At 33.9% G+C, this 20,889-nt stretch overlaps 4 protein-coding genes across 6 annotated transcripts; 2 read left to right on the top strand and 2 right to left on the bottom strand.

Annotated features, from left to right (window-relative positions):
- The first annotated feature begins 230 nt into the window (after positions 1–230).
- Positions 231–2,298, top strand: LOC114413189 (ethylene-responsive transcription factor ABR1-like). The gene is made up of 2 exons (XM_028377443.1): positions 231–1,039; positions 1,442–2,298. The coding sequence occupies exons 1-2, from the start codon at positions 652–654 to the stop codon at positions 2,089–2,091; spliced, it is 1,038 nt and encodes a 345-aa protein (XP_028233244.1). The 5' UTR covers positions 231–651; the 3' UTR covers positions 2,092–2,298.
- Positions 2,299–5,570: 3,272 nt separating this feature from the next.
- On the bottom strand, positions 5,571–10,559 carry LOC114413188 (26S proteasome non-ATPase regulatory subunit 12 homolog A). The gene is made up of 12 exons (XM_028377442.1): positions 10,427–10,559; positions 9,989–10,183; positions 9,184–9,291; positions 8,990–9,094; positions 8,831–8,887; positions 8,527–8,723; positions 7,279–7,378; positions 7,082–7,194; positions 6,834–6,984; positions 6,629–6,706; positions 6,070–6,310; positions 5,571–5,890 (listed from the first exon to the last, which is right to left on the bottom strand). Exons 1-11 carry the CDS (start codon positions 10,427–10,429, stop codon positions 6,092–6,094), a joined length of 1,326 nt encoding a protein of 441 aa, XP_028233243.1. The 5' UTR covers positions 10,430–10,559; the 3' UTR covers positions 5,571–5,890; positions 6,070–6,091.
- Positions 10,560–11,726: 1,167 nt separating this feature from the next.
- LOC114413187 (ubiquitin carboxyl-terminal hydrolase 27-like) lies at positions 11,727–16,615 on the top strand. 3 transcript variants are annotated; one of them, XM_028377441.1, is made up of 10 exons: positions 11,727–12,257; positions 12,340–12,400; positions 12,999–13,099; positions 13,191–13,421; positions 14,327–14,395; positions 14,515–14,643; positions 14,774–14,911; positions 15,016–15,078; positions 15,286–15,654; positions 16,113–16,615. In XM_028377441.1, exons 1-10 carry the CDS (start codon positions 12,051–12,053, stop codon positions 16,383–16,385), a joined length of 1,641 nt encoding a protein of 546 aa, XP_028233242.1. In that variant the 5' UTR covers positions 11,727–12,050; the 3' UTR covers positions 16,386–16,615. The 3 variants fall into 3 exon arrangements, with proteins under 3 accessions (XP_028233242.1, XP_028233240.1, XP_028233241.1); XM_028377439.1 differs by having other exon boundaries at positions 11,728–12,257; positions 12,340–12,457; XM_028377440.1 differs by having other exon boundaries at positions 11,730–12,257; positions 12,340–12,457; positions 15,313–15,654.
- Positions 16,616–17,911: 1,296 nt separating this feature from the next.
- Positions 17,912–18,661, bottom strand: LOC114411558. The gene is made up of 2 exons (XM_028375205.1): positions 18,518–18,661; positions 17,912–18,369 (listed from the first exon to the last, which is right to left on the bottom strand). Exons 1-2 carry the CDS (start codon positions 18,588–18,590, stop codon positions 18,185–18,187), a joined length of 258 nt encoding a protein of 85 aa, XP_028231006.1. The 5' UTR covers positions 18,591–18,661; the 3' UTR covers positions 17,912–18,184.
- Between the last annotated feature and the right edge of the window lie 2,228 nt (positions 18,662–20,889).

Here is a 20,889-nt window from a genome sequence, read left to right as displayed (position 1 = left end):
AAACTCATAGTTTTTATTTTGGTAGAGACCACAAAAATCTTAAATCGGATACGATACAATTCTCCATATAAACATTTAATGTAACTAGATACCCATCTCTTGTTAAGCTTGTAATTAAAGATACAATTAAGATAGATCGCATGTATAAAATAAAATAAATTATTGTAATTTTATGTCGGCCTTCACTATTGCAACCCTTTTCAGCACCGACCTACTGTGAACCGTCAAGTTTGTTCACTCCACACAAAAGCAACCCTATTTTTCAGTTTTCACACCTAAATCCTTTGACCCATCATCACTATTAATCTACAAGCTCCATGTTTTGTTTGCAATTTGCTTAGTCAACTTGTTGGTATCATCAGAGCTTTGTGAAACATAAAGTTAAAGCAGGGCATATTGCAGAGGGAGCAAACCGAATATTTCAAAACTTGTTCTACTTTTTATTATCACTGTTGCATTTATTTCAGATATTTAGTATTTGCCTACAAGTTTGTTCTTTAGTTTAAACACAGACAAGACGACTCTTTATGGCGGCTATAACCAATTTGAACTTTTCTTCCTTGTGTAAAAAAAGGTTTTGTGTGCGTTTGTGCGTGTTGGAGTTGGCTTTTTGAAGTGGGTGCATGCTGAAGTTATATGTGTATGTGAAAGATGAAGAACAATAGAGATAAAGAAAAGGGTAACGACGTTGACCAGAGTTACAGACAGCATCACACGTTGTCAATGCCAATGATGTTTTCTGGTTTGAACAGAGAGAAGGAGATGTCAGCCATGATCTCTGCTTTGACACATGTGGTTTGTGGAGAAGATGAGCATCATGGTGCTGATTACTCTCTTCTTAATCACAATATTAATAATACTAATAGTGCAGTTGTTGGTGATGATGATTTTACTGTAACATCAAATATGGCTTCTGGTTCTATGCCACCTTCTTCTACTTGTTCATCTCAAGGTGGCAACTCTGTTCTCAAGAGAAGACGGGAATATGATAATACAAATGATTTCTCACGTGGAGGTTCATTCCCTGCTATTTCAACAAGTAAGAATCAAATTCAATAATCATACTTTAAATTCTAAAATGACAAAATCTTTTTTTTTTTTAAATTTTTTGGTCTAAGATATGTTGATGGGTCCGGGCATGTTTAAAGAGTATGAAAAAAATAATTATTTTAATATGTTTTTCTACTACGAAGTTATATATAAAAAAAAAAAAAAAAAAAAAACCCACAAGAATTGAAGGCTAGGTAGGATCCCACAAAATACCCACATCTTAATAAAATATTTATAGAAACATGTTTATAATGATTGAAGTTTCCAGCCGGAGAGACACATAGTAACACAGAGCATAACATGTTACATCATAGAAAAGTGGAAACAAACACCTTTTATTTATATATTTTATTTTGACACTTTTGTTATTCTTAATGTTGGATTGGATTAGTTGCTGAAAGTTCAAGCACGGTAACAAGAAGAACGGCGAATACAGTATACGATTACGAATACAGAACAGAGAACGTGAAAGTAGTGGAGGAAGAACCGAGGAGAAAATACAGAGGAGTGAGACAGAGGCCATGGGGAAAATGGGCTGCGGAAATAAGAGACCCTTTCAAAGCTACTAGGGTGTGGTTAGGAACATTTGAAACCGCTGAGGACGCAGCCAGAGCCTACGATCAAGCTTCATTGCGTTTCAGAGGCAACAAAGCCAAACTCAACTTCCCTGAAAACGTTAGACTCAGACAACAACAAGAACCTCCGTTGAACTTGAACCCTCCACCACCTAATCATGGGGCTATTTTGTCAATTCCTTCAACCACTGTTCACACTGAGGCTCTTCAGGGTTCACTTGGTTCAAGCAATTTTTATGAGCATTCTTATTCGCATCTTCATGAGTTTCCCGTGAGTCTCTACGATCAGATTGCAGAGTCAACATCTACTACTATGGCTTCTCATCATCTTCAATTTTTGCCGCCAGCTTCTTCCTCAACTATGACTATGACATCTCCGCAGGCACCACCTTCGATTTATCCTACGCATCCAGCGGCATGGTCTTCTGGTTATAGTTATAATAGCTCTTCTTCTGCTTCGGGGTGATGTAAATTGCGTTTTATTTCAAGTCTCTCTCGTTTTTGCCCCTTGTATTGTATCATTGTTACTCTCCTCTGTTTTTTGCATTTGCACCACGACCATTTCCATCCAGGAGTGGTTTTTTGTGACCATGTTATTATGATCAAGCAAATCATATAATTCACAGTTAACAGTTTAGTATCTGTGTATAATAGAGTTTTATTTATCCTCCCATCACATTTCTCCAAACAACCATATCAATCTTATATCTCTTCCTTCTTCTAACAGTTTAACAGTGTAGTATATGTGTATAGTAGTTTTATTTATCCTCCATTTGAGACAATTATGATTGCGTAGAATAAGATGATTATAGATCCCAAAAATTTATCTTCCAATGGTTAACATGTATATTAGAGTTTAAGACTTAATTTAGATAAACTTGTTTTTATAAAATTAATTTTAACTAGTAGTAAATTTGACTCAATAAATTAAGGTGTGTTTGGTTTATATTTTTATTTTCTAAAAATTATTTTCATTTTCAAAATTTAGAATTCTGAAAACATGTTTGGTTTGACTTGTTATTTTCTGTTTTCAAGAAAATATGTTTTCAAAAGAAAATGTATTTTTAGATTTGTTTAAAATTACATTCTCATTTTTATTTTACCTAAAATAAGGTTCTTGGTCTCAACTAGAAACACTAAAACGAGATTTTATTATTTCTAATTTTTTGTTCGTTTGAAAAAATATTTTCATTAAAAATAAAAATAAAAATCCAACCAAACATATTTTTATTACAATTTTTTATTTAGAATAAAAATAAAAACAAAAAACAATCAAACCACCCTTAATGTTTGAAAATATATTCATTTGGAAAGTAATTGACATAGTTAATGTTGTTGGAATAGCGTTAGTAAAATTCACTTTGGAAAAGGATATAACGAAAATGATCAGTGCATATATCTCACGAGGGTATGACTTTCCTTAACGCAAAACCATTATTTTTTTTGCGAGCTGCCTTATAAAAACAAAATATTGAGCAACTGTTTGAAAAACTCATAGGTGTACTGATGTACCTTAGGTTGACCATCATGTTGATATTACATTGAGCATTGCCCGATTATGAAAGAACTTAACGGTATGTTTGAATGAAAGTAAAGGAAATATGAAAGAAAGTTATTAGATAATTATATATTTTTTATTATTTGGTTGGAGAGAAAGAGAGAAGACATTGGAGAAAAATGTTGACTTATAGAAACAAATTAAAATCTTTCTTTTCTCTCATTTTCTTCTAAATTCAAAATTTAAAATTTTCTTTCCACTCCCATTTTCTTTCCTTCAACACAAAAGGAAGATAAATTCAAAATAAGAAAAATAAACATAGACGAAAAACCAAATTCACAAGTTTCTATAAAAGAAGCAAAGGAACATAGGCTATGTTTGGGTGTCTTATCTTCGGTTAATCCTAAGAAAATTTAAATTAATTTTATCTTATTTAATATTATTATTTCTAATTGAAAACCTTCTTAATCAGTATAATATTTTTTTCTTATATTTGAGTCGAGAAGGAATAACAGTTATATAACTTTAAAATAAAAACGAATTAAAAAAAAATAGACATCACAAGTAAACGCCCTTAGATCCTCAAGTTTCTAGAAAAGAAGCAACTGACATACTCTGGAGTGAAGTTCCATAAAAGCCTTTCTATTTAATTGTGGCTTGCGTCTGAGCAAAGCAATTTCAATGTTTGACTTTGAAGTATCTTTCAAGCGAGGCATTGAGGCAAACTCACCACACGTTCACAAAAAGTTTATATCAGTGACGTGCGAAACACCAGAGAAATATAGCTTTGTACGCAACTTCTGGTAGTTATGCAATAAATTTGCGACTAAGAACCGTCAATCAAACGGCTAGATTAACTTAAAAAAAGACTAGAATATGTTTCCAAGATAATTTGATGATTACGTTTCCCTTAAGAATTTTATCATTTTCATATTTGCTGATAAACTTTAGAGATATTTTTTTCATAAAATTATTTGCATTAGATTTTATTTCAATAACCATCTTTAACCCATATTTGAATAGTTTTCAACCACTAAATTCTTAGACATCTTTCAATACATAAAGACAATAACATACTTGGCCGAAAAGATTGACCAGGCTACATGTGAAAATAAAAGATATTTCATACTATACGAAAATCATATTTTTGCCCTTCAATTAAAATTGGTAGTTGAAATTGTTAAAGTGCAGCAAAGACATCCAAAAGGTCTTCTTAAAAACCGATTCATAAGAGAGTGACCTACCCAATTATATAAGCACTTATCATGTTCGTTAACCACCCGATGTGGAACTCTCAACACGCCCCCTTGAGTCAGGACTCGTCACCACAAAGTGAGGATTAGCAGCACTATCCACCACACCACCGGACAGAACCTGACTTTGATACCATATTAAAGTGCAGCAAAAACATCCGAAAAATCCCCTTAAAAATCAGTTCATAAGAGAATGACCTACCTAGCTATATAAACACTTATCATGTTCGTTAACCACCTGATGTGAGACTCTCAACAAAAATACCATAAAAGTGACCACATCAGATAATTTTTTTTTCTTTTTGCCACCGACCACTGCAACTTCCACTTCACCGTCGACTCCTACTGCCTCCTCTGCTTACTCCTTGCCTTGAGTTTCATGCCACAAGCGAGGTTCTTGCTCGCCTACCTCATCGACGACAATGTTCCAAAAGGCATTCAACAACTCCAAAAACGACGTCATTAATAACCCCTCGCCAAAAAACCTGCATCACCTCCAAAACAACACCGTTCCAGGCAACATTCTCTTCTCAAAAATGAGTTTCAACAAAACAAAAACGATGTTGTTCTGGACTCAAATTCATAGGAAATCATGTCAATCCAAGAGGAGGGGAGATCCTCTTCGACGGCGGTGGCCACCATGCAGTAGCGGCAACAACAGTGTAAAGAACTGGTTTAAGTAACAATCTCAACACAAACAAGAGAAAAAGCAAATCTGGTATAAGCAATCTCACAATAGTCCTACACTAATCTTGAAATAAAATTACATCGGACAGACTATATTTCTTTCACACCATGCGTAACTTGTTACACTTACGCACGCTAGAACCCATCGAAAAGATTAAGGTGACGTCTCCAAACATTTTGGGGAAAAAAACATCTCAGTTCAGTTACACTTCTTCCAAGGCAAGCAGTTGCTTTAGGTACGAAAAGATTGATGAGTTCAGTCGGGAAAATAATAAGATGTCTAAGAATTGAGGGAGGATTAGAAACTTGTATAATATCTCATTTTAAGAAATTCTCAAATAAGGCGAATGTTCACTTTAAGTGAACCCCAAATCATAGACGTAGCCTTCGGCAACCCCAAATCATTGCACTCAAATAAATAGATGCTTTGCTTGCAGTTAGGAAATTGCCATTCAGGGAAAATAACGACGTCCAAATTTCACAAGAAAATGTAATAGAGGGAAAAAATACGAGAGGAAAAAACATCAACCAGGCAAAAGAATATAAATGAGCAAACACTCAATTTCTAGCCACTGCTTCAATCAAGATCTTATAGGATCCAGTCATAAGTCAGTGGTAAGGTATGTACCAGTAGTATACAACAATGCTACTTTCAGTACTATGATGCATATATCCAGCTCTACCCTGAACGCATGAGTGACAAAATATAAAAAAGAAAAAGCGATAATCGTTTAGCGAAATTCTTCACCAACTCAGTCAGTGACAGTTCAATAGAACATTCCTGAAAAGGCAACTTCAGTACAAAATCACATCAATATTGAGATGCCCTGCAATTACCAGAAACAAGCATTATCGCAAATACTTGAGATGTGAACACCGAACAGTCACGATTCTACCATTTTCCATAAACCAGACTTCCCTCCCCGTGTCCCCAACTCCCTCTTAAAACAACAGAGATAACAAAATGTGAGAGGAGCAACAGAGGGAAAAGGGACAAAAACTTTACCTGTGACAGTATGTGAACCTTCTTAAACCTTCAAAGCAGCTTTATGGACCATGGTTTCCTTGTGTATTTGATGACAACTCTTCTCCACAAGATCAAGCAATTTCTCCAAGTTTGCTGCCCATGAATTAAGAATTTCATTGCTATCCTTTGCTGTTTGGAAACAGACTATCCCCATTGGCCTATCAATCTTTGCCACCAGCGCCTTAGACACAACCATATCTGAGAGATGCTTCTCAGCATCCTGAATTTTACACAAGTATTAATTAGGATAATCAAACAAAGAAATAACATTTTAAGAAAATGAAATAAATTCCGTTGCAACATCCATATTCGCATGCAGCTCAACAATAAACAAAATAAACCACTTGAAGTGGTAAGTGAACTCCAGCAGCAAACCAGCATAAAAAGACCCTGCCAACCCCCAAGATCATATATTTTCTTTGTAACACTAGTATCCACTGGCAGACTAGGTGTGCCCATGCACCACTTAAAAAATGTTACCTCGGTAACACTTAAGAGACTTAAAAGCAGACAACCACAACCAGAATCAATCACAAACCTGTATACTGAGGCACAAAAGCTCTGCAAGTCTCTTCAATGTAATTCTTGCATAGTATTTTGATACAACAAGAATATTCTGAAAGGTAACAAAAATGCTCCATATTAATGTTCACAAAAAGAAGTATAAAACATAAAGCATATCATACAATACCAACCAACAAAATTGATGGGTGAGAAGAAATATAATGGCATCAGTTATTTACATGTTCAATTATTCTTTGCCTCAGATCTTCTGCTGCTTTTTCACCCAAAGATTTCCCAGAGGCCTTCTCATTCTCAAAATCACTCTTATATGTATCCCATAGAGTGGTCCATTGGATAACCTCCATGGTAACCAGCTGTTTCAAAAGTAACCTAGGCACAACATATAACAGGCACACCAAATGACAAGGAAATCCTAAGAAAATGAACATGACTTGGAATACGTGAGATAAAAGTTAGGATAACATACTTGAAGTTTGGAATCTCAGATATATTCTTATCCTCCAAGGTGGAATTGAGAAGGCTTGACTGCATTGGATCATAGGGCGCTAGAACCAAGTACCAACATATTTTCCTTAGGATCTACACATAAAAGATAATATTCAGAAAAACAGAATATCGCATAACAACAGAATCTCACAATAACAGAAAAAAGAGAAGGCTTACTGGAATCCACTTGGCAGGGTCTTCTTTGACAGATGGAATCTCATATATTGCCTTGTAGCAACGGCAAATTTCAAGATAATCATTGTTATGGGAATAATACCTTGAAACAGAAAGCAGCATAAGACAACAAAGATTTTAAAATCAGCAGCATAAAATAAGTAGTTAAAAAATATGTAGCATAAAGGTACAAAAAACAAACACCCATCTACATCACTTCACATCACTGAAGTCTGAAAGTGATATAGAAGCATTGCACCTAATTTGGAAAGCTGTGGGAATTTGCTGGTACAGTCTAATAAACTACAACAATTTCCATACACTTTATTATTGTCAAATTTTATTAGTTCCTCAAACACAAATTCAAATAAAATAGCTCAAAATGAACTAGGATTAAACAAAAAAAAATAAAATTAACAGCATGAATGACAATTGATAAATAAAGCACTGAACATATCACACACAATAACCCTGCCTGTGGTATCATAGCCGATCCCAAGCTCAGGTAAACAAGGAAGGTTGTGTTAAGCCAGTGGTCTACATAAAACTCACTGATATACAAAATATGGATCACTCACGACATGACAAACACACAATAGTTATGAACCTATGTGGAAATTACAAAGTTAACAAAATAATGTCTTCACTTTGTAGATCTGCATTATATCTTTTAGTCTGGCTAATTGGTGCCCTCAGGGAACTAGTTAAGGAATTAAAAGAGGAAACGTTTTATTGGAAATCATATGGGAGCGCATTTAAAACTCATAGGGGAGCACATTTTTCCTCATCTCAATAAAAACATTTCCCCCTTTACTCCCTTAGCCAGTGCCCTTATTTCCTCTTTTAATACCATTGAAACAAATCAACAAGAATGACCAACAACATTCATTTTCATTGATATAGTTAAAAAGGACAACACAAAGCTTTACTAATATACACCCAAACGTATTTAAGCAAACCAGAACAAATGCAAGCAAGAGAGATTAACCGAGAGTGACCACATATTGCAGGAAGACAGTCATTGGCAATGCGCCTTATTCTTGGGCATCTCAAATGCACAAATTGGAATAACTAGCAATGTTTAGAGAAGCCCAAAAGCCAGAATAATTTTCACCATTTACTTGACGTTGACTTATCTCAAATAAAATGGAAAGAGATGCAAAATATACAAGGTTAAGGCACAATATTTGTAACTATATCATGATAAAACAAGAAAGGAAAAAAAGCAACATGAAGTACATATTCAATTACCGAATCATTAGTTCGTAATATATCTGCTTCAACTCCAGCAAAGATGGTATATCTGCGGGAGCCTCTTCTACAACATTATCACCTTCTTTAGGCTTTTTCTTTTCCTTAGATAAATCGGCATCAAATACTCTTGGGCTAATCTTTCTTGAGAGTATTTGTGCACGAACATAATCCTGGCGATCTAGACACAAACGGACCTACACAATTAGACATGGAAGATTCTGAAATCAGCAACTAAATTGAAACACAAGAAATAAATGGCCTGCTATTGCTGTCATCACAGTAACACAAAAATATCCCATACTTGTTCGAGAATGAATGCAATTTTCTCAGTCTTGGCCATGGCACCAAAAGTTTCCACCTGTTAAGATTACCCATTCCATAAGTAAACTGAATACTTATCAGTTAAGTCCAAAAAACAAAGTATAGAAGCCAACAAAACATGAGACACGTTCACACTGACCGCAATTTCTTGCATCAAATCAGCAGCTTCAGCTATAAGCCCTTGTTCTTCCTTAATCTTTGCAAGTTTCTTGATCAATCTAGCTCTCTCAATTTCCACGTATATCTAATAAATGATAAAAACATATAAATCATACATAATCACATAATGAAAAGCTATAAAACAAACAAAAAGTTCAAACATAGCACACCCACCTTCCCTGCAGACACACTGTTCAACGTTTTGATGAGTTCTATGCGAGTTTCGATATCTGGTGTCTCATCAATATATTGCATAGCTTGTTGCACCATAGCTGTTACGGCCTGCAAACATATAATCAGCTCATTAATAACAGACAACAACACCTTTTGTGCCCTTTTACAGAAACAATTAGATAACATCTGAACTAAACTCCTATCGATAAAGGAGATCTACAAGTGTCTTTTAGATATCTCTTATCAATTGTGGAACACAGAAAATGGCAGAAAGCCAATAATCCGCTATATCATATAGTGGATAACCTTGTGGGCAAATAATGGAAGTCACACAGTGGTTAATATATATATATATAAAGTTGGCATAATACTAACTCAGTTCAATTGACTGGAGACTTGCCGGAGATGACAAGAGGATGCAGGACACAAGCCCGCAACCATGGTGGCCGCAGTGGCAGACAGAGTCGCGATAGCAGATCCGAGGATCTCCGCAATGCAATGGCACAATTGCGCCGCTATAGCGGCAATTTAGCAACACTAACTTAGACAGCCTACTCGCACGGAACTCTACGTGGTAGAGAATCAACATTCTCACGGCCCTAACATGCTAATTTTGTTGTCTAAGCAAAATTTGAGTCAATTAATAAACTGTTTTCCATTATAAATAAACAAACAAGTACAGCTACAATTTTTTCAAAGAGAACTAAAACCCTAAACCTCCTCACGCAAAACTCCACGGAGCATTTCACGCAACCACAAATGAAATTGAAATAGAAAATAATAATAATCGGAACGCACGGAGTACCTGTTTGAGCTGGCCACGTCGTTTTGACAAAACGACAATCTGGTCATTGAGGGTTTTCCAGGCTCGTGCATCGAAGCAGAGCTGCAAAATATCGGTAGCCGCCTTTCTGGTACCTGCCACGTCACCGGCGAGCCTCATCTGCTTCTCCACGTTCAGCAATTGCTCTATCGCCGCGTCTAAATTTCCCGTATTTGCCTACAAATAAAAAATTCATAGGAGCCGTCAGTTACAGTGACCACAATCATCGAATTTCAGTTCAGAAAAAAAAAATAAACAACCCTAGAGTCGTTGAAGGAAAAAAAAAAACAACTACTAGTAGGAAAAATTAACGGTGGAAGTGAGGAAATAAAAGTAAAAAATAGAGATCTGGAATGGGTTCGATCCATGGATAAATTGAGTGAAACTGAAAGGGGTAAGGAGAGTGAAGAGAGAGGGTACCATGGTTGGATTATGGGCGAGAGAGAGATCTCCGAAGGAGTCGTGAAATTATTGGAAATTGAATGTGGAAGGAAGGAAAGGTGAAAGAGGTGAGAAGAGAAGGACGGAGAATTTCATAGACGCTCTTTTTATACTCCTCAGGCCCACCAAGGCCCAACAACGATCTTAATTGTCTGGCCCGATCCGCCTCTTATGTTTCTGTAGGTAAGCAACAAACCTCTGGACTCACAAACATACTTCAATTTTTTCAGAAGAAAAATGTGTACTTGACAAAATTTCACATGCATTTTTAAGAAAACAATGTGACTAAGTTGGGAATAAAAGCACTTTTGAGTTGAGAAAGTTGGTAGGTTTAAAGGCAATACCTCTTGTTATTATGGATGGACTATGCTTCTTGGATTGGGATTTTTTATTATTATTACCGAAAGATTTTTGCCAAAACTAGTGCCACAGTGGATCAAAAAAGACAAACGTAATTCTCAATAAAAAAAAAATGTGACCAAATTGCAAACAAAACAGTTGTTAGGATTCCCCTCTTTATAAACACTAGAAACTCTAGCATACCAACTTCTTTGAATTAAGTTTATCTTGTGTTGGAGATTCAACGTTATCTAGTGATGAGGTCAAAATAATATCTATAACACATATTTTAAAATAATAATAGAGTTTGACTTGATGATTTGTTAATCGGTCTATCGTATCACTAATTATTGTAAACTTTACACTTGAGATGTTTGTTTCTCTCATGTGAGAGGTGTGTTAAAAATCTTACATCACCTAATGATTTTTAGGATTGAATTAAACTCATAATCCACGTTTTTATCAAGATTTCAGAATTAAGGGTCAAGTGATCATGATTGCTCTTTAAAGCAAAAAAGCTTACTTCAATAAAGTTGGCCATAGCTCAACAACAAGTGTTTTTATGTGGATTATGAAAGTAAACCATCTATTAACAAATTGTTCCTTTAGGTAAGGCCAAATATTCAACAATAACCTAAAGTTTGGAATCTTTGGTGAGCTTTTACAAACTAAACTTCAATGTGCTTCTACTAATAAAAAATTGTTTACAATTTAGCCAAATAATAATTAATATGGTGATGCTATGTTGCATATGATGTAGCAATTTTTTTAAAAAACATAAATAGATAAATGATAGATAAATTTTATATATAGACAGATAATAGATTCTCAGTAATAGATTACTGGATATTTATGAATAAAAAATGAATCCAAAAGATTAGTGAATATTCATAAATATAATTAGATGTTTCTTCTAAAAAAAATTAAAATAAAATAAAGTTGTTCACATTTTCTGGTATTAGTTTCCGTCTATCTACCTCCCTCTCTGCCCTCACTTCTTCCCCTTTCCCCCACGCCACGCTCGCGAGTAAGAGGACTTGCTACTTCAATTCAAGGGTTCCACAAACAACAACAAGCCTTTTTTTTTTTTTCATGTTTAAACAATGAAAAGCAAGCTTAGACGATATTATTCACTCTGACTCCGAGCTATACACCACCGAGACCGAGCAGTGTTTCACTCTCATTTCACTTTTCTCCTCCCTATTCCCAAACTCGCGCTTAATCACGTCGAGGGCAAACAAACCTCGAATTTGAATAAAAAAAAATGAGGTTTGACGAGAACGCTATGAATTGGATTGGCGCTACCGTTGGTGACCTCGTGGGCACAGTGGGTGCAATATTATCACTAAAAGATACCAAAGTGGCGATTCCGTTTACCTTCGCTGCAGACAATAGTAGCTTCGAGAAATCGCTCTTTGTTCCGGGTTTGCAAAACCTCCAAAACAATTGTTTCCTCAACGTTGTTTTGCAGGTAATATGGCTTCGCTGTTTGTTGCTTTTCTCCTCTTTTTTCAATTGCCAAATGAATATTTTATGTTATTTCTTTGTTGCAGGCTCTAGCCAGCTGTTTTTGCTTTCAGAGTTTTCTTCACGGTGTGATCGGAGAGTGCGGGAGTAAGGACCTGGATGAAAACATGCCTCTTGCACTTGCTTTGGCTACTTTGCTAGAAGGTAGTCGAAGAAGAACCTTATTGAGGATCTTTTTGGACATTTTTTTTTCCATAAGTCCGGTTTGTTTAAACTCTTATTTGTTAAAAAAAAAACACTTATTTTAATAAAATAAACAGTTTTCTATTTTCTTAGTATTCTGCTTAAAAAAAATAGTTTTCTGTTTATTTTTAGAAGCAAATCCTGCATATTAAACACACTTTTTAAAATGGCCCTTATTTTAAAACTGTTTTTTTTTTTAAGTTTAATCAAACTGACCCAAAATAAGTTAAAACAAGGTAAAATGAAATAAGCTTCTTTCCTATGAGTTAATTTATAGATGCTCTCATTTAGCTTCTCCAAAAGCTGGTTTTAACTTAAATGCATTAGCTAATGTTTAGCTCAAGGGAGAAGATTAATTTATTTTACTTTCTTATTTTTTTCTCCTATAAAGTGCTTTTTGAAAAGTTATCCAAACAGAGCCCGTGTATGTTTCTGTGATTGTGAATCAATTCGTGTTTTACGTTTGAAATCTTTGATGGAATGTTTCTTTATGTTTGTGCAGAGCTGAGTTCAGTTAGTGCAGAAAGGGTTACATTGAGTCCTCGAAAGATGATGCTTGCCATGTCCAATAACATTCCAAATTTTAATCTAACTAGCCAGCAGGTAGAATTGCGTGTGTCTAATGATTGATTTAGTGGCTGAGTTATGTTTTAGTTATGTGTCTTGTTCACGCTTGTTTTTTTGTTTTTTGAAGGATGCAGCTGAAGCATTTCTCCATCTGTTATGCTTATTGAGAGAAGAATTTGGAGGTTGTTATGCTCCAAAGATGAGTTCTTTAGCAGACATTTTTGCTTCTAATAATAGAATTCTTACTCCAATACAGAGGGACTGCCAAAGTGAGCAGGAGAGATGGCAGCAACTCTTCCTTGGACCTTTTGATGGGATTCTTGGCAGCCGCTTGACCTGTCAAAGTTGTTCATCCCTGGTACAGGGGTCTTTTCTCAATGCCTTATGATACACTTTTCCCCGTTAATTGCACATACACTCCATTATCATTATGATACACTTTTCCCTGTTAATTGCACATACACTCCATTATCATTATGATACACTTTTCCTTGTTAATTGCACATACACTCCATTGTCATTGTTTGCAATATTAGACTGGCTTTGTTAAAAACTATGACTTAACATTTATGTATCTCTGACTGAGTTGCATTATGTTTGAATCATTCTATAGCTGGCTAGTGGCTACTAGGAGCCAGGCTATGGTTTAGAGACATGTTTTTGTTGACTTGCAGTTTTATTTTGAAGCTGTTGCATTTGGAGGGAAAAGGAGTGTAGGGTAACATTAGGGTCACTTGGTAAAACTTCTAGGAAGAAATAAATTTAGTAATTTCAAAATGGTCAGCAATGAAGAAAAATATAGGAATTGAGGTTATAGGATGGTGTGATTTGGGTTTTAGAAGCTAAGAAAAAAAGTAAATTTTGGTTCTGTTCTATGTGACTTTTGATTTTCATACATTTAGTGTTCACATGTTGATAAATTTAATGATTGTAATAATATAAAGGATAAATTTTAAAGGTCACGTTGGCTGACTCAGCTCAGTAGTTCACATTCTCAAGCTACTTTCACAAGACTTATTAGCAGGTTACTGGAATGACTAAAGCCAATTCAATTACTCCAAACTTGCAATCAAGTTATTGATGATCTGATAGTGTACTTTCTGACTGCAGATTTAGCTGTTGATTACAACTTAGCTTAACATAAATATTTATTTTTGTTTTTTAAAACAACTTCCCTCTATCATTATTCTTAATGTAACTATGATAATGTCCCTTTGTGACAGTCATTTATTATATTTTTAACTTTATATTTATTCAGTGCAGATCTCGATTAACTTCGAACATTTTGATTGTTTGCCTCTTTCACCTGTGCTTAGTGATACTTCCTCAATGGTAAGTTTTAAAACTAATTTCACTCATACTCTAGCTTCATTGTTATTTCTTTTATAATAGAAGTGCTGCACTCCTCCTGTAGCTCCCTGATTATTAAATAAGACACTGGCATATTTCAGAGAGTTGGTTGTACCCTGGTGGATTGCCTGAAGCAGTTCATTGTTGCTGAACATGTTGAAAATTATCGCTGCAGCCACTGTTGGCATAATGCTGCAATCAAGTATCTTTCTATAATGGAAGGAAATGAGGTCATCCCTGTGTGAATATTTCATTCATTTAGAGACATATAAAGGCAGTTTAGAGATGCATAGTTGGTGGTTGCCAAATCTAGCAATTATTCTTTATGTTTGTCCAATATGGTTTCTGTGCTTAACTCAGGTAGAACTCAAAATGATAAGGAGATGCTCTGACCCAGAAATCTGCAATTGCCGAAAAATGTATAATCTTGATAAACTACCCTGGTCAAACAGGTTTTCACATACTCTGAAGCAGCTAAGTATTGCAAGGTGCCCAAGGGTATGCATACTGTGTTTTCTGATCTGACATTTATCATTTCCTCAACTAGCTTTTCTTGTGTAGTTCAATGTCTGAACTACTGAAACATGATTGTCTGGTTGCAGATTTTATGCATCCAGTTGAAAAGAGTTTATATGAATGTCTTTGGAGAGCTAGTCAAACTGCAGGTAATTGAATCTCTGACGTATTGGATTTGTCTCAGCTTTTGTCCCACCCCCTCCCAAAAGGAAAAGAAAAGTTCCCCAGACCTAATGCCAAATTGATTGTTCTTTTAATTAGGATGTAAACTTGAATATTATTATAGATTGGTTGTACTTGAACAAAAGACGGTAATAATTGAGTAGCATATAAATATTCATTAAATTTCGTGGTAGAATTTTGTTGTGATGATGGTAATGCAGGGCCATATTTCTTTTCCATTGATTTTGGATGTGTTGTCATTCATGACAACTAGACTGGGAGTAAAGACACAGGACATAGATGTACAAAGTTTGCCATTAAATTTGAAGTATAACAGAAGAAATTTTTTCCCAAATCATTCTGATCTGCAATCTGAGATAAGTACATTGAAATTTAGTGGCCTTTATGGAGCAACAAGAGAGCAGATCAATTCAGATGGTGTTATTGATGATGGATTTGTCTCCTCTACAAATGGACAGGCACTTCATAGTGACACTGTATTTCCCTGCTCTGGTTCTTCAGAAAGCATTCACTCAGATACACATATGCAATCAATTGACCAGGTTGGTTTAATTTTTTTGATATTGATGCATTTATTTTGCACTGAACTTTGAAATCCCATATCCTTGTGATGGAACCTCTATCACCTTGCATCTTGTGTCTGTCCATAATATGCCCCCTTTAAAGAAGCTTCACGTATCTGTCCATCCATAAATCTTATTTGTCAAATATAAACTAGAATTTTCTTTCCTCTAGGTAAATTTCTTTCATGTCACGGATCCAAAACAAGATTTTTCACCACAAGCCATTTTTTTAGATTGTGCTAAAATCAAACTCAAAAGCATTCAACTAATTAATTGTGAGGATAATTCTACTAATATTGATGCCTTTTTTTTTAGATTGGACCACGGTATTTTTTGGTGGGATAGTCTTAATCTTAAAAATGGAAAGATGATTAATGTGATATTGACTTCGTGGTGGAGGTGCTTTTCATATTCTCACTATGTTGTGCTTTGTGCAGGTAGATGTTTCTTGTAATTTAGTTCCTCAAGAAACATGTTTGTATCAACTTGTTTCTGTTGTGGAACACTTTGGAAAAGCTGGAAGTGGGCATTACACTGTTTACAGATCTGTAAGAGTGGAGTCTTCAGAAGACGTCTCTGATGATTACCTCAATCAAACTCCAATGCGTTGGTTTTGTATTTCAGATTCTCAAGTGCATGCTGTTTCAGTGGAAGGTGTTCTTTCCAGTGAGGCCAGCTTGCTTTTCTATGAGAGAATTCCAAGGAACTGAAAAAATTCCTTTATTTTGTTTTGGGAAGTTCTGGGTTCACAAGATGCATTGGTTGATATGTTCTGAATCACAGGAGTCTATGTTTGTGGCGTTTTAACTCACCACAAGTGGTATAAGGAAGTGCTAAGGTTGTTCCAAATTGCTAAACAAGCTTTTGGGGAGGCTAATTATAATGAAAGAAAATTAACTACTCGGAATGGATATTCGGTTGTTTTTCTATACTCAGCTAATCAATTTTGTTCCCTTTTTGTGGTTACGCCAATCAAATTCTTTTTAGGTACAAAATAACAGATTATCTCAAGTTCTCAACAGCTACAGTTGCAGCAGAAAGCACTAACTTATGTTAAGGGTTATTGAACGGGAGCCATGCGTTTGGAATGTCGTTTTTAGTATAGGAGTTACTGAGAATAAGTTGATCATACTGTCCAAAGGAAATATCAATGATAAACAACCTCTGACCAATTACTGCATAACTGCATGGCATTAAGTACATGTTTGAATTTCAGTAAGGAAAATATAAAAATATTTTTATATTTTTATTCTCAAGCAACATTTTCTCTCTTTATTTTATGTATTGGAATTCAAAATTATATATTGGAATTCACAAAAGTATTTTCATAACTGATATTTTTTCTGCTTTAGTTTTCATTGCAACCTTTTAGTTATGTCATGTCAAATCAATTTAAATATATGAAAGATAACAAATGGTCTAACGAAAATATTAATATAAAATATATTGAAATGTATTCATTCTAATTTATTGTCAATTAGAGAGTTCACATAATATTAGGATGGATAGTTTAATAAGTACATTTACCTGTGATTTATATTTAAAACAAAAGATTCGATTTTCTTTTTACTTTATGCTTATGAATTTTACTTAAGGAGAATAAATATTATACTACTAGCTTCATGAAATATAATTCTAAAGTAGTCAATAATTATATATATTTTTTTACCAATTGTGTGTTGTAATTGATAATATTCTTATACTTAAAAACAACTAATTTATGTCTATTTACAAATAAATAACTCTCTTATAAGAAGCATGCATGCTTTTATATATATTATATTTTTCATTAAAATAGCTTTGTAGTTACAATTTTTGTTAGTTTGAAAAAATTGAAATACTTACATTTTAATTTAATTTTACCATGCAACAGTGTAAAAGTTTAAATTATTATTATTGCTTTAAATCAGACTGATCATTGAATGGATAATATTGATTCCTAGTTCATTAGTTTACTCATAGTAGAAATGTAGAATTGAGAAAAGTTAAATATAATTTTAATACAATATAATATATTAAACAATAAACTAATATAAAAATTATAAGAAAAATGAATTAATTAAATTTTAAATTGTTATAAAAGGAATCACATTTTTTTGAGATAAAAATTCATAATAAATAAAATGTTAAGAGAAGATATCTGGTTTAATTTGGTGAGATATATAGACACAATTTGAATAATTTTAAAAGTTCCTTTATGACTAGGATGTTATGCAATAGGTTGCAATGGAGTATATGTACGTGTGTAAATATAAGTTTATATAAGTATCACTATTCTGAAATTTCAATAGAGATCTCGCAGAGTACTGTACACATGCATATTTTAATTTGTCTCTTGGTACCTTTAATATGCTATCCTTACCCAATTCTTTTGTGTAGGAAAGACATTGAGTGATTTTCTTACCGTGTATCCTAGAAAATTACAAGGCTATAAAATTGCAAGACATTGAATAATATATGGAACAAATTCCTAAGTATATAAAATAAATTGTGGCACAAAATTTATCCATCAATTCAAATTGTGGATCGGCGGCTTCCTTCTGGCTGGAGTGTAATCCATTGAGAACACTTCGTTTGCATTATATTTACCTTCTTTTGGCTTAAATACGTGATCATGCGTTTCACTATGATGAGCTGTACTAGCATCACTACTAGTGCTATCCACCATATTGCTTTTTTCTTTCAGTACTCGTGCTGCACGTACAAATAATGATAACATAAAACAAATTAATTTTATATAAGAAAAATTAAAAAGTGGAATAACATGAGAGAGATCTCAAATCAAATATGTGACTATGATGATATGTGATCTATATGACAAAATACAAGAATTAATATATACCTCTAGCATGGATAGAGATGAAGCAAAGGAAGAAGAAAGCCACAAGTAGAATGCGTTTGTTTAGCACAACCATCTTAAATAATTAGATTAATTGTCCTCTATGACAAGATTTTTTATGATCTGAATATGTACACAATATACAACTTTTGTGACCCTTATATAGACATGTAGATTTAGCTTGCATGTAGTTGTAGGAAGTTGCCAAGAAGATTATAATTTAGTATGGATCATGGTGGTAGTTTGTACATTAGAGAAATGGTCTATGAGGGTCACCATCATTGTCTGCTGCTGTCTAGATTGAAAAGATGGGTATGTGTTTTTGGGGAAAGTCTTGAAAGAAAAAAAGTAGAAATCCATGACATTCATAAATGTCAACCTCTACAATAATATACGTGTATTTGGGCCATACCAGTTTTCTTTATAATATTTTGTCAACTGCTTCCTGTAGGACCTGTACACTATATTAATATTGCTTCCTAACTGATCCACTTCCATATATGTCAGTAGAATGAAAAAAATAATATGAAAATGAATTAAAAAGAATATAAAAACGTAGGTTTTATCTTATTTTATTTTTTTCTTTACAAATGAAGGGATCCTTAATATGCTGTTTAATTCCTAATATGTCAATTAACTCTTGATATTTCTCATGAAATTCATGACATTCTTCTGTACATATATTTAGACTCACCCACAATAAAAAGAAATAGAATAGAACAATTGATAAGATAGTTTCGACTGTCGAGTTTCGAGACTAATTAACCTAATGCATTGAAGCTTTGACATTGAATAATAACATGAGATAGTAAAAAGTTCTGCCTTTTGGTCTTGGGGGCTTTGCACGAAAAAGATAAAAATAAAAATAAAATAAGAAAGAGATGGAGATAATTATATATAGTATATAGTATCATATGTACCACACGTCAATTTTTATATTTAGTAACGAAACTGATCCAACAAGCAGCATACTAAAATTTTCCATGTACGCATAGTTTAAATAGTATTTTTAGAATATCAAACTCTAGCTGCAGAGTCTTTGATTTCTCAAGCTCCTCTACTTTCCGTATGTGGTCGAGTCCTTAAAATTTTGAGTTGCGTTAACAAACACAATAATGGCTAGTTGAGAAAGCCACCCACCTCTAAATTAACTACCAGAATCATAATACGACCTCAGTGATTCGTGTCAAATTATCAACATCTAACAGAAATTTGATTGAGGAAATACTGTCTGTCATCTTGATCTTGCCCATTAAATTGTGTCTGAGTGTACGGACAAAATAATTGTGAACACTCAAATTTATTCGAATACTTGTTTCATTATCCTTGAAAAAAAATTATTAAAAAAATATCTATTCTTTTATATAAAATTAAAAAAATAGAAAAATCAGAAAGCTAGAAAAAAAAAGAGGTGAGAAAAATTATTGAGAGAGAGAGAGATGAAGAAAGAAAATGAAAATCTTTTTAGCATTCAAGTGTTTTTTTCTTTTTTACTTGAGGGTCGATCCAATTTTATTTAACTGCAACCTAATAACATGCATAATTCATTTTTCTTATCCAAATTATTAAACTAACCCATGATATGAATCACGGGATGTGTTATGATAAGGTATTTGTGGGTGTATAATTAAATATTATCACCTTTTCTTTTATATATAACAAAAGAAACCCTAGCCTCCACTACTACATTTCTTTGACACGTACCTGAAACACATTAAATGCGTATTGCCTCAATCTTTCACTAACATATATGTTGTCAACTTGTCATGGAAGAGAAGTTCCGATGTCCCTGATTGCTAAAAACAATCATGTTATGCACAATGTTTTTGTGATATTATATTTATATTAGTACTGTATTTATTTTGAAATACGTATGATAATATATATCTTTTATGACCCACAAATTTTCATGTCCCCGATGGAACGAAGCTACAGCGCGGTTGTAAATTTGTGGAAAAATATGAAAAGGATTGAGAGGAAATTATTTTGAGCTTTAACCCCCCTTGAATTGAGTACAATTAACCTACGTTCAAATTAATGCACACAATGTAGTCCTTAATTAACTTAGGCTGCTTTCATAGATCTTTGGATTAATTAAGCTTCGTAGTGAAGCAACACAAAGATTAAAAATGTCTCATCAGATGTGTCATTTCTCAAGAAACATAATAGAGGATTCATCCGTTGTTGCAGTCGCATCACATTGAAAGTAAAGAATCAAACACATCCCATGATCATCAATTTTGCACATAGATCACAATCATATTAGAGCTCCTCGATTCCTATACTGAAACCTAATTTATGCTTAGGAAACTATATACCTCAAGTAGAAGTCTATCTTGGACCCAACTCTCTCCAAGACATGCATGTATATTTAT

This window comes from Glycine soja, chromosome 5, assembly GCF_004193775.1.
Source record: "Glycine soja cultivar W05 chromosome 5, ASM419377v2, whole genome shotgun sequence".
NCBI classification, from domain to species: Eukaryota; Viridiplantae; Streptophyta; class Magnoliopsida; order Fabales; family Fabaceae; genus Glycine; species Glycine soja.
This window is presented reverse-complemented; position numbering and strand designations above follow the sequence as displayed.

Bases quoted from the DNA above. Each gene is read 5' to 3' on its own strand.
- LOC114413188 (XM_028377442.1), bottom strand. The intron at 9,292-9,988 runs GTACTCCGTGCG...ATATGTTTGCAG, and splicing joins GACGTGGCCAGCTCAAACAG to GCCGTAACAGCTATGGTGCA. The intron at 8,724-8,830 runs GTATGGGATATT...CTAATTGTGTAG, and splicing joins TTGCATTCATTCTCGAACAA to GTCCGTTTGTGTCTAGATCG.
- LOC114411558 (XM_028375205.1), bottom strand. From the start codon at position 18,590: ATGGTTGTGCTAAACAAACGCATTCTACTTGTGGCTTTCTTCTTCCTT. The intron at 18,370-18,517 runs GTATATATTAAT...TTGTACGTGCAG, and splicing joins CATCTCTATCCATGCTAGAG to CACGAGTACTGAAAGAAAAA.
- LOC114413189 (XM_028377443.1), top strand. From the start codon at position 652: ATGAAGAACAATAGAGATAAAGAAAAGGGTAACGACGTTGACCAGAGT. The intron at 1,040-1,441 runs GTAAGAATCAAA...GGATTGGATTAG, and splicing joins ATTCCCTGCTATTTCAACAA to TTGCTGAAAGTTCAAGCACG.
- LOC114413187 (XM_028377439.1), top strand. From the start codon at position 12,051: ATGAGGTTTGACGAGAACGCTATGAATTGGATTGGCGCTACCGTTGGT. The intron at 14,912-15,015 runs GTATGCATACTG...GTCTGGTTGCAG, and splicing joins GTATTGCAAGGTGCCCAAGG to ATTTTATGCATCCAGTTGAA. The intron at 15,655-16,112 runs GTTGGTTTAATT...TGCTTTGTGCAG, and splicing joins ATATGCAATCAATTGACCAG to GTAGATGTTTCTTGTAATTT.